We start from the raw sequence: 13,440 nt of genomic DNA on the forward strand, positions 1-13,440 counted from the left end.
CATACATGTAGCTTGCCATCACCAGTGTGTGAATGTGTGTGTGAATGGGTGGATGACTGAATGTAGTGTAAAGTGCTTTGGGGTCCATAGGGACAAATTAAAGCGATATACAAATACAGGCCATTTACCATTACATCACCTACAAAGCTGCAGTAGTGTTAAAACTGAGTGGATAAAAGAGGAAACAGACCTTTTAGAGCTCAAACACTGACTAAAATGAACAGCTAATTTACTGAACCACTAAGGCAGGGCTGCCCAATCCCAGTCCTCGAGAGCTACTATCCTGCAGCTTTTAGATGCATCCCTACTCCAACACAGCTGAATCAAATGAATGGCTTGTTATCAGGCCTTTGCCAAACACGATGGCATGCTGAAGAGGTAATCAAACCATTTGATTCAGCTGTGTTGGAGTAGGGATGCATCTAAAAGCTGCAGGACGGTAGCTCTCGAGGACCGGGATTGGGCACCCCTGCACTAAGGTGTGCCTTGTGCGGATTTGACTTTGGGCTGATTTGACAGCATAAAGCAAAGATAGCGCTGCTTCCCAGCAAACTTACAAATGCTACACTTAAGAAGTTGCACTTTAAAATTTAAAAAAAGTAACAGAAAGCATCTTTATTTTTAGGCAAACAGAAGAAAAGAAAAAAGTGTTTTTTGCACGTTCAGCTCTGATTAAACTGATGTTTATCTGTTTTGTGTTGCAGAGAAGCCCGCCGTTAAAATAACAACTCCACGTCCTTCGCCTCCTGTGACTGCTTTGCCTCGGGGTGCAGCGGTTACCTCCTCCTCCCTGCAGCACCTGACTCTCCTCTGTCCTGCTCTGTTTGTGCTTTTCTTCTCTTGAAAGTAGGCACAGACTTGAGTTAAAGTTGGGTTTAGCTTTAATCAAAAACTAGATTATACCTTAAAAATAACATTTCACACTGTCGTATAAAGTAAAACCCTTCTTTTCCATATTTGCTCTAAATCTGGTAAATGTATAATGGAGCTGCTTTGAATTATTGACATCCATACATCTATCGTCATTATATACAGCTATCGTCTTAACGTTTCATCCTTCAGCTCAGACGACTGAAAAATTCCTCTTCTGCCTCGAGGCATTTCTTATTAGACTGTTCAGTGTGCTGATGTAACTCATCCTCCAATCAGGTGACAGAAAAATGTTAAACCTAAACCTCAGCTCGAAACCACCTGCGACCGTTACACTCCGACTCACCCGCTGCATCCACCTCCACCTGTTTTCAGCCCTCCAAAACAAACATGAATGAACTCGCTGCACTGATGTTCATGACATCAACGTTAAATTGATCCATTTATAAACAGTCTCCCAAAGACAGGCTGTCATGTTATTCAATGTATGTTGACAGTCATAAAGATAGTCGTTTAGCTTAGTCTTGCTAATCAAGTCATCTGCCCTGCTGGACACGCTGTGTCATGACACCAGAGATATCGGTGTAGTCCTGTTTAGATCTGATTGGAGTCAGATGGTGTTTTCATTGCTTTTCAGTGCTAACTTCATGCTGTGTTACTGGAAAACAAAGAAATAACCTCCAAAATGTGTAAGTATCCATACTGGCCAATATTGGTTAATGCCTGAAAAACTGATGAACCAGTCTCCTGGCTGATATCCATCCGCTGAGTCAGGTCAGCCTCCAAATTCAATGATTTCAAAACTGAGTGTGGCCCTGAAAGGTCAAACAGCTGCAAGTAGAAAAGTACTCCAAAAACACACCAAGTACAATAAAAGAAAAACAAAACCTCACAAAAAGTTATTTTTTAGTAATGTTTTTTTCAATTTCCTTTCTGTTTTGTGCACTTGTTCCATTTGTTGATGTTTTCTTATGTTGCAGTGCATTTGACCTTTGAGCGCCACCATTTAAATAAATCAAAAATAAGTTATATGGAGAGCTGACGAGGTTTTAAAACCAGTCATTATTTACCCCTATTGAAGCTCTTTTGATGCCCGAGACCAAAAAAGGACATTACAGCAGAAGAAGAAGAAAAGTATCCGAACAACATTGATACGACCCAGATTACTGTCATAAACAGAAAAATACAGTTGTTCGACTTTCCGAGATTGCTGCCGGACCTTTAACGTCTAAAGTTTCAGTGTGTGTTTCATTATAATTGTACTCAGATACTTCTGTGATGGGCCGATATTAGTCATATTGATCAAATTGGAATTCTTCCACAGAAAACACCTTTATAAAGCTGATTTACATTGTTCACGTTCTTTGTCGATCGCCAGGAGGGAAGTGCTCCCTATCATCTATGAATAAAACAGGAAGTCACACTGTCAGGCAGATTTAACAGGCTTTAATCTACCTGGATGTTTCACAGTGACACCATATAGAGACTGATGTTTGCCACAGACCGGGATTGTGAAGGTTTTTGTTTTTTAGGTTGTGTTCATTTCAGTGATTCTCCTTGCATGTGTGTCTGTGTATCACTGACGTAAAAAGCATTAGTTTGATCCAAAGACATTCAACATCAAATGAATCTTTAAAGTATCAGATGTGTGAAACATGTGAGAACAATCGGCCACTACATGGAGCTGTCACAGTTATGATTATTATTATTGTTAGTAGTATTATTAATAATCGTTATTATTGTTGTTATTATTATTTATTAACAATGGAGGAGCTCCAGCAAATTTAAGACTTACTAAATCTGATGGCATGGATCTCTGCAGAAGATTAGCAGCTTCTAAAGGAGGTCATTGTACATTATGCAGTTTGTTTTTCTCTGTTTTTATTTGAAGAAATTACTGTTGAAGGAAAATAAGCACTTACAACTAAGCTGTTATTTATTATTGATTAAAAAAACCAAAATGTAAAAGTAATGTTTACTAAAAACAGCAAAACATCCAACACAATCCACACAAGTGTGTGTGAATGGGGATGACTGGATGTGTAAAGTGCTTTGGGGCCCTTAGGGACTAGTAAAGCGCTATACAAATACAGGCCATTTACCATTTACAATCCAACAAAAACATGACTTTATTACAATCGGTGCTGAGAATAGTCAGTAAAATGTCAGATTTATTGTCTGCGTCTTCTATCATTTACTATATAATACTGTTATTAAAGATCTGCTGTGTTTTATATATTTATATATATTGTTTCCGATGCAGATGGGTCAAAACATCCCGAAGCTCCCTTTAAGCTTCATCTTGTTTACCGGCATATTTTATGTTTATGAAGTGACGAGAGATCAAAAAGCTGCAACGCAGATGTGTGTGAGTCTTCCCAGGTAGCACAAAGAGCTGATTAACCGATTAGTGGACTGAGCAACAGTTCAGCTCTGCAAACGATACTACTCGCTTGATTTTCAGGGTTCAGTCCTCAAACCACAGTTTGAGTTTTCTTGCACAAGCCAATGCGTCAAAGTTGTTTTGCTTCCATAGTCAAAGATTTACTCCCAACTTTCATACCTCAGATTTTATCTGTCAACATTTCAGGTTTATTTATTATCTGGTTTAATTGTTGCAGTGTCATAGTAGAGATCTTAACAAAATGTTAGGGTCAGGGAACGAACGAGGATCCTCTTTCGTTTGTATCAGTTTTTTGTTTCATTTTTTTTTTCTCTTTTCAGCGATAAGGATGATAACAGATCAGTGGTTTAGTCTTCTTCATCAACATGTGGGGTTAACTGTCTGTTTAATTACACAAAGACTCTAGGCACTACAACGTTCAGCCAACTTGTTGGCTTTAAGTCATTTTCAGATTAGTTTGTGTTAGGCAGAATAATTCATATTAAAACTTGTCAGTCATTCGATGAAGATCAATCAGTTGTGTTCAGTGTTTTATTTTCATAATTTGTTTTGTTCCTTGGCTTAGTTGTTGTGTCATGGAGGTATTTGTCAGGGTTTCAAAGCCTTGGAAACATCCAGTGTTTTTAGTTTCTTTGCTTCAGCTCAAGTTTAAGCCTGTTTATCATACAGTTTTAAGTCAGGACAGACTGAACCAAAGTCCAGGATCTTTTCCCTTATACCAACTTAATCAACCAATAGCATCGTGGTCATGTGACCAGGATCATTTAAGTGTAACTACTGCTTGCTCTGGTGTGACCACAGGTGGCGCTACAGTGTTTCTCTTGTAGAAAACATCAAAGAAGCTGCGACCGCACATAAACTGTCTGTCAGTCACCCAATCAGTTAATCGATCAGCTCTGATGTGCCGTGTGTTTGTGTATCGCCGCGCTGTTACAGTCTGAATGGTGAGGGTCTCTGCTCAGGGTACCTGTGATGTCTGAAGGTAATCACAGCAGTCATGTGACCCTGGTCCTTTTCATTGTAGCAGACCATGGTGTGAAGTGTGGAAAGCAACCCAGAGGCATTGTGGGAAATTTAGGAAAAACTGGTAGCTTTTTTTTTTTCTTCTTTTCTTCCCTGTTTCTGGTTGTTTTTAATGCAGTTTATTTAAACTGGATTCAAACCTTTGTTTTGACTCTGAGTGTTATGTTAAGGAAGGTGTTGATGACTTCAGACTTCCTCAGCAGTTCTGGTGTGTTTGTTACATCTGACGTTTGCAGGTTCATTGCTGAAGCTCAATAAAAACCCAACAATAAAACGAAACGTTTCTCAGTGTTTTTGTTCTGCAGTAACAGTTTCCTGCCACAAGGAGGAGCCACTGAATCCACTGTGACGATGGAAATGTTTAATTATCAATGAGAAATGTTTATGCAGTAATTTATATTTTACACTTACCATGTGAATTTGTTTTGTGTGTGTGTGTTTTACTAAATAAAGAGTTAACAATCAGATGTCAGTCCCACTGAAGCCAAGTTCAGATAATTAAATTGAAAGAGATTTAAAAATGTGTCTTTGAGGTATTCCCTGTTATTGTTTATGATTGGTTTGTGAAACAGCTGATTCATTAACTGATTCATTCAGTTAATGGAATGATTGAATAATAAAGTCCCGTTTAAACACAAATTGTTCTACAATAATTAAAAACAAACTTTTTTTTACTCTTTTGTCTTTTTTTTTTTTTTTTTTGTTTCTCTGAAACTATCTGCATCATGTCGGGGTGTAACATGGTGATATAGATAAGTGGCAGAGGAAAAATGTGGACAACAAAAGGCTTTAAATAAACGTAATCAGCGCCTGCAGTGATGAAGCTGCTGTAGTGCTCTATTCTGATGAAGGTGAGCACAGTGTGTCAGAACGAGCTTCATCTGAAGGGTGGCTGACCTCCGTCTTAGAGATGGGATGAGGAGAGGAGAGCCAAAACTCCATGAATCTGTGACACCTCTATTAGTGAAGATCCTTTAGCGTCCCTCTGGATCAATGGATGAACTCCTGGAGTCAGGAAAGGTTGTGTTTCTGATCGACTCAATCAACATCAGTCAACAACATCTTGGTTTAAAAATAAATGACATGAAGCAAAACATTCTTTTTTTTTTCTTTTTTTTTTAAAATTAAGATAGCTTCAGGCTGTGATTTTGGCCTTGGTTTATTAAATAATACACCACAGTGATGAACCTGTGGTGACACCCTAGATGAAGGTGGTGGTAGTTCTTATTTTTGCAGGTCGACTGCTGTGTTTGATTCTTGGTGTTTGGAGGAGTAGCTCTAATGATGGACCTTGAATGTTCCAGCCCTGATAAGTGCTACAAAGGCAGGCTTTGTTTGGGAACGTCTTTGTGTACAAAGAATAGCTGAGGCAGGTGGCTGGAAGAGGGAAGTCTGAGCATTTCTCTTGGATTATGAGGCAGAAAACGGATGGTTCATTCAATAATGAATATATGATGTTCATGTACCTTTGGTTATTTTGTATTTCTGCAAATTTTAAAATATAAGCCGACTAATACATGGTGATTCAGGACAAATATCTCATTTTATTCCTTCCTTTTTGGTAACTTCAGCAAAGAGTCAAAATATTCCTTTAGGCGTATTGTAACACACTCCTTCAACGCAAACCATGAGGGGACTTTTCCATTTATGAGGACACAGGTTGTAAATCAAACACAGCATTCATTTCTACTCTGCTCCACCCTCCTGTGGTACTCAGCTAAAAATAAAAAAAAGGACCTGGACGCACATATTCACAATCTTACAAAGCTACATTATTGTCAGTAAATTTGGAGAACCTCTTTTGGTCACAGGACCCTTGAGCATCTGTAATCTGTACTTATAATACTACCAATTATTAATTAATTAATATATTAATTAATATATTAATATTCCATATAATATATTAATTAATATAATGATCATAATCTGTGCATCTGTCCTGAATCCCGCAGCTGTATTCAGTACAGATGTCAGTTGTACGCTGGTGGACTTCCCTTTTAGTGAGAGTAAATGCAAACAGGAAGCATCACTTTTTAAAGGATTTCACATCCTCATCATTAAAGCTTTTCTTCTCGGTTTTTACTGTAAATGTCGCTTCTGTTTTTCACAGCAACACAGAGTCCTTTTATTTCATTGCATTTACTACAGTTTTCTGCTGTGTCAGTGTGTGGGCCTCACTGCTCATCTGAGAGCTCACATCTTCAGTAGCACTTTATAGTGATGTCATATAATAATAGTAGTAATTTAAAACAGATGTATTATTCAAGAAATTCAAAGTGTTTATTGTCATGTGTCACAAGAGAAAAGGCATTTCTCTGTGCAATGAAATTCTTTCTTTGCTGTCCACCCACAGATGCCGATTAATATATACAATAGAAACAGAACATGTAAATACAAATAGTACAAATAAATAAATGTAGACAGTAAAGGAGACAAAATATGGAGATCTGAAACAGAAATGTGTGTAAAAGAGCTATAGCTTAATGTGTAAGATGACCTGATGTGCAAAATAAATGTATTATTACTGTTCAAAATGGGTCAGCTGTTCAAGAGTCTGATGGCAGTGGGCAAGAAGGAGTTGTTGAGTCTCGATATTCTGGATTTCAAACTTCTGAACCTCCGCCCTGAGGGCAGAAGTGTGAACGGTCTGTGTTGGGGGTGTGTGGGGTCTTTGAGGATGGAGGCAGCTCTCCTCTGGACTCGATGATGGTAGATGCTCTGCAGAGAGGGCAGCGGTGTCCTGGTGATCTTCTCCACAGTTGTTATCACTCTCTGCAGGCGTTTGCGGTCCATAGCAGTAGTGCTGCCGTACCATGCAGTGATGCAGCTGGTCAGTGTGCTCTCCACAGTGCAGCTGTAGAAGCTGCTGAGGATCTTGGCCGACATACCAAATTTCCTCAGCCTCCTCAGGAAATACAGCCGCTGCTGAGCCTTCTTGACCAGCTGTGTGGTGTTCAGTGACCAGGTGAGGTCCTCGGTGATGTAGACGCCCAGGCACCTGAAGCTGCTCACCCTCTCCACTTCAAGGCCCCGGATAGACAGCGGTGGGTGAGGCCTCCTCTTCTTCCTCATGTCCACTATCATCTTCTTTGTCTTGTCAGTGTTGAGGGTGTCCTTACACCATGACACCAGACCGGCCACCTCTCTCCTGTAAGCCGCCTCGTCTCCTCCAGTGATGCAACCGATCACTGCAGTGTCGTCCGCGAACTTCAAAATGATGTTATTCTGAATATTGTTATGATTATCACATGCAGTGATAGCTGTAAATTGTATATTTATAAATGACATATTGAGGTGTAATATGTATAAATGATGAATTAAGCGCTTGCTCTGCTTACTTTGTTTCCTCTGCAGGTGAAGGTAGAAAGTGTGTGTGAGCTGATGTGAATTCAGCAGCATGGATCAGTGTGAGGACAGAGAGGAGGGAGTCCCTCCCTCTAAAATCACTCTGTGTGGGGAACATGAGAGCCAGACCAAAGCTCAGAGGTGAGGTACAGAGGTACTATTCACACTCAAAACTGTGTCACAGGCAGGATGATGAAGACCAAGCAGCAAAGAGTAAACTCAGGTCACTTGGACCTTGTGCTGGACCGAGTTGAAAAACAGGAGTCGTCGTCCCAGGAATTATTAGAAAAATATAGTTTCCATTTATTTAACCCCCAAAAATTATATTTACAAGACTAATAAATGTTGAGCTCATAAAAGAGGCCAAAGAAACAAAACTGAACTGAACTCAGGCAACGACTGCAAACTTAACAAACCAAATGACTGCTACATACAAACACAATTGACCTAAACATGAAATGACATACAAGGGTATATATAATGGCTGATCAGACCATTGTGACACATGAGGGGGTAACAAACAAACACAATCATAAATCACAAACGATGCAGTACAATCTGGTTTGTTAATAAACTAAACACCAAAGAAGAAAATCAAAAAACCCCATTAAACCCTAAACTCAAATATTTAATTAAATACAAATACTTTGTTTTTAAAGTAAAGAAAACACACATTCCCCCCTTCAGCAGGAAGTGGTGGTGTAGTCCAATTATCTTCCTTTGCATTTAATGATTTCAAACCCTGGCTACCATCTTTTGTCCAGCAACTCCCAGGGATGATGGCAGGTAAGAAATAAAAAGACAAAGGTTAGTCAGAAAGCAAAGAAATGAAGTAGTATGAATACATAAGTAAACTAAATGTGCACGCTTACAAATAGAACAAATGTATCCAAACCAATCAATAAAGTTATTGGCAACTAAAATGTATTACTATGTTCAAATGAAGAATGAAAATACAAAAGTTATCGACTTTAGAGTGTGGCCACGGGTTTGGCCATCACAGACCTCTAAGCAGAACACTGACCTAACAATTAGACTGTCCTTTTTTAAGAAAGACTGTCTAAAATGACAAGATTCAAGGTTACTGCAAAATTACAAAAATTAAAATTTGATTAAATTTGATGTTAGTCGCACAAAAATGTTGATTTTTATGGTTTAAAAGCCTATATTATCTGTTGTTTGACCAGTCTATTTGTTTTTTTTCTGTTAATAACTCAGATGTTGGTGAGATTTTATAAAACGACTCTTTCTTGTTCATTGTTTAGTGTACGAATTATCAAAAACGTTCTCTTACTTTATCAGATAAAAAAGACAGACGGGCTTTTAAAGGAATGGCTGTGGGAAACTCTGGAGACTTTGGGAACTGAAGAGCTGAAAAACTTCAAGTGGTGTCTGCAAAATGTTACTGAGTCAAGGGATGGCTTCAAGCCAATCAAAAAGAGTCGACTGGAGAACACAGACAGACTGGACACAGTGGACCTGATGGTGCAGATGTACGATACAAAGACTGCAGCGGTGACAACGAAGATTTTAAAGAAGATCAAAAGGAATGAAGGTCTGCTATTTAGAGGAAATATAAAGGCTGTACCTGTTGTTTTAAACAATAATGAAAATGAATCCATTATTGGTTTTCAACAGGACAACCATTTCCCCAAATTCTGCTGCAGGATCAACCAGCTAATGCCACAGGTATGTGTTCATTATGGTACTAAATCATACTACGCAAAGACTGATAATATAACTGTAATATATGTAATAAAAAAGGGGGGAGACGAAATAGCTGATTTAATCGTGGCTCAAGAGTTGGGAGGTCGCCTTGTAATCGGAAGGTTGCCGGTTCGAGCCCCGGCTTGGACAGTCTCGGTCGTTGTGTCCTTGGGCAAGACACTTCACCCGTTGCCTACTGGTGGTGGTCAGAGGGCCCGGTGGCGCCAGTGTCCGGCAGCCTCGCCTCTGTCAGTGCGCCCCAGGGTGGCTGTGGCTACAATGTAGCTTGCCATTACCAGTGTGTGAATGGGTGGATGACTGGATATGTAAAGCGCTTTGGGGTCCTTAGGGACTAGTAAAGCGCTATATAAATACAGGCCATTTACCATTTAATCTAAACCTTTCTCACCTTTCCACAATTCACTAACTTGCTTCTGTGTGAAAAGGTGAGTCTGCCCATATCTAACCGCAAACGCTTGAGCCACGATCGCCTCTAATTAACATAAATATTTTATGTTACAAAGTTTCAACACATATACTAAATGTTGTGAATTTTTAGCTTCATATAACAAATACTTTAAAAAAATGTTCCAACTCACTTTCAAACCATTTTTTTCACATGAATATCTAAGAAAACATGGTTTAAATGACAAGCCTGAAATTTTCACTAGTCATTTTTGCCATCAACCATCAGCATCTGTAATTGTGTATTTCAGACAAATGCATCACATGTCTCTCTATTAGCGTATCAAGTAGTCCTTTAAAATCCCATATTTGTGCGTACTTAATGTTTTCAAGACCTACTCCTACCATTTTGAGCCCTTTTGTCCTAGAAGAGTCTGATAAGTATAGAACTTTTTATTTTAAACAGCCTTTGAGATATCGATGTTTAAACATTGCCTCAGATTTCAGTGTGCAAAAAAAAAAAGACCTGAAAGGAACCTTTCTTTAAAAAGTCCTCCGCCAAGTCCTATATCCTGAAACTAATTGGATTTATGAATCTAAAATTTGTCAGCAACCATTATACATGTTCAAACTTTGTGTCACAACATTTTGATGTAAATTTGAGATGGTTGAGTAGAAGACCAGTGTTGATTTGAGATGAATGACCCGTTTAATAATCAATAATCTTGTGAGACACATAAGTTTCGTTGTGACTCAGTGTGACCACTGGAGGGAAGTAAAGACTCTTTTGCAACATACAATCACGCTGCAGACAGTGCACAGGACACTGGGAGAGGTTTACTCATGCTTATAAGTCATCCAGAAATAAATTTAAACTTGGCCCAGAAGCAGCACCTGCTGTCTGGACTACAAGATTTTCGATTAGTTTCCATGCTCAAAAATATAAAGTACAAAGATATAGAGTTAGAAGTTTTAAAGCTCAGTTATTTGGATAGATAACGTCTCGTGTATAATTCAGGGTTTTTTGATTACATATTTTAGGTTCACTACCATGCACAGACACACACATACACACACGCAAAAAATTAATTGTAATTGAATATTTTTTGTTGTGTAATTTCATTAAGAAAAAGTAACTGTAAGGATCTGTGTTGCTTCTTAATTTGAAGCTGCTAACACGTTGCTCTGATGGTTGGATTAAAAGTTCTAAAGGTTTTTAAATCAAGCTTGAAATTGTCCAAAACAGCTGATTCAATACAAGCTTTGTGCCATCAATTTATTTAATGTAGCAAAACCTTGTCAGTCATTAACAAAGAGCAAAAGAATAATAAAAAGTAAATGATGTAGCAGGTGGGTCAGACGGGGTCAGTTCAGCTCTGAGTGGGTGGAGCGCTCAGTGGAAAAGAATGAGATAGAGGGGTGCAGCAGCAGATATGGATCTGTTCTCAGCGGTTATTAGGACAGAAAAGAAAGTCAACAGCCAATCAGAGCTTCCCTTTGTGCAGCAGCTGGGCTGTGTGGGTTTCTGTGCGAGTTGGGGGTTTTCACTTTAATGTCACAGTGACAGTTACAGCAACAGCCACAGTTGCACAATAATTCCAGAAAGTATTCAGACCCCTTCACTGCAGTGACTCCGTGTGCTATAATGATGAAATCGAATAAAGTTTTGTTTGTTTAGGTTTTGTTTGGTTTTTTTCACCAAACATTAGAAGTGAGGTCAGCTGCATCCTACAAAACCAATACAGGGAACACAAACTTGTCTTTAATAATGTTGGTCCTACAACATCTAAGCTGGTGTTTATTAAAATCAGTCATTAGGATGAATTTTAGGTTAGCTGTACAAACCAGCATTAAGGTTAATCTGAGCTACACTAGTGTTACATTCAAGACAAGGTCACGTGCTTATTCACATGAATGCAGGTTCGACTTTAGTGGTCAGTAATGACGAACACAACTTAAAAGTATATGTGAGAGATTTTTGGTGCAAATAGCACCATTCATGCATAGAATATGGAAGAAATCACAGTTAAACAGTATTATAGGAATTTAAAGTTTATGAAGTGATCGCATGAGAACAGTTCAGCGCTGAGTCTCGGACATCCTGCTCGTATGAGAAGACAAACCACACAGAGACAGACTTGGAAACCGCTGAAACAAACAACTTATTGTTCTTCTCGAAACAAACACCAGCGCTTCACCTCACATGTTTTTATTTCACTTCCACTTGATCATGTTTTTACTTGCTCCACCTAAACACATTAAATGAAACAATGATAAGTTTGGAATCAGGGCTTTCAGTATTTAGCTCATGTATGCTGGTGGAAAATTAGATGTCAGCATCAAGAAATATTTCATCAACATTTGGTGTTTTCTGCTGCTTGTTTAAAGTATATTTATTTTTACTGCGCAGCTTTAACAAAGTCAGGTGTTTGAATTCGTTGTAGTGTAGTCTTGACTCTTAGGACCATCTGTCCCCTTAACTACCAGAATACTTCAGTTTTAGTCATTTTCAAAAGTTAGCAAAAAAATAGAAGTACGATTGATGAAATTAATACAGAATGTTTAGTAGAAAAAGTAAATACAGTATTCAGGGTAATTCAAATAAAAGGAAAATTTATAAAAACTAAAACAATTTGACAGACTTTAAGCTGTTTGAAAGAGATTCAGTTAAAAAGTTGAAAAGCGATCCATGTTAGTTTTAAAAGCTAAAGGACGCTGCTATGGGGTCGCAGCGCTAACAGCTGCACTGATATCATGACATTGTTCAGAGGCTTTAAACAATCTCACATGGAACACACAATGACACATAATTTACATAACTGATATATAGATATGCAGACACTGCAGGATATACATGTGCATGTGTAAAAAACCCCACACAGTCCAAATAAAGCTGGTGTAAAGATGATATCGTTTTTAAGACTGAGTCCAGAAAACAACATCCACGGGTTCCTGATAGTTTGGTTCCTTTAGTTAGACAGTTTTTATTCTGTTTCCTTTAATAAGAAAACCACACTATCTGTATAAAGAAACATTTGATTTGCAATGTCTGAAAGAGGACAGAGCTTAAAACTGGAGTTTGCTTTCATAGTTTTATCTGCTTCGAATCATGGAGAACATATTAAATAATATTTTAGGTCATAGAACTAATTGTTGTTGAATGACAAACACATTGGTGAGAGTTCACAAATGCATCTGCTAAATATGTCCTTTACAAAATGAAACCAATCAAGGTGAACTCTAATTTTAATTTATTTTAACATTTATAATTTCATATTCAAATAAATATTGGGTCATTGTGTTTAACATTTTTATTGCATCTGGAAGGAATTTGTGATTTTGTGAGGGAACATTATGATTTTGAACATTTACTTCCACACTATGATATCACATCATGTGATGACTATGCAGTCCCAATGATAGTGAACTAAAAATAAGGCTCAGACACACCTGCATGTTTTTTTTATCTAACAGATTTATGGTTTCATGTTCTCATCTTCTTTAAAATCCTGTTTGTATCTCATTAAACATTTGTTCTTCTTTTACCACTGCTCGTTGCCTATCAGCATATATTGGGAGTGCTGCTGTTTCTCGCAGTTTTCTACAAAATTTAACTCAAACAAGCAAGATTTTTTTTGTTTGCTTTATTCGGAATATTGCAGAGAAATACTTTGAAGAGCAGGCAA

The 13,440-nt window shown here is 38.1% G+C and overlaps 1 protein-coding gene across 3 annotated transcripts in view; it reads left to right on the plus strand.

Annotated features, from left to right (window-relative positions):
• Positions 1-4,933, plus strand: part of LOC146641739 (T-cell surface glycoprotein CD4-like) — a 33,197-nt gene extending 28,264 nt beyond the window's left edge. For 2 of the 3 annotated variants that reach the window (XM_085397588.1, XM_085397589.1), the window contains one exon: positions 705-3,781. In XM_085397588.1, the coding sequence (XP_085253714.1) occupies positions 705-844 (140 nt within the window). In that variant the 3' untranslated portion in view covers positions 845-3,781. Of the gene's footprint in view, positions 1-704; positions 3,782-4,602 lie in introns of those variants that run through there. The other variant, XM_085397587.1, reaches the window with a different exon arrangement.
• The last annotated feature ends 8,507 nt before the right edge of the window (positions 4,934-13,440 follow it).

The sequence above is a fragment of the Rhamphochromis longiceps genome, linkage group LG23, assembly GCF_057381845.1.
Source record: "Rhamphochromis longiceps isolate RC_006_pf linkage group LG23, R_longiceps_female_GT1.1, whole genome shotgun sequence".
In the NCBI taxonomy this organism is placed as follows: domain Eukaryota; kingdom Metazoa; phylum Chordata; class Actinopteri; order Cichliformes; family Cichlidae; genus Rhamphochromis; species Rhamphochromis longiceps.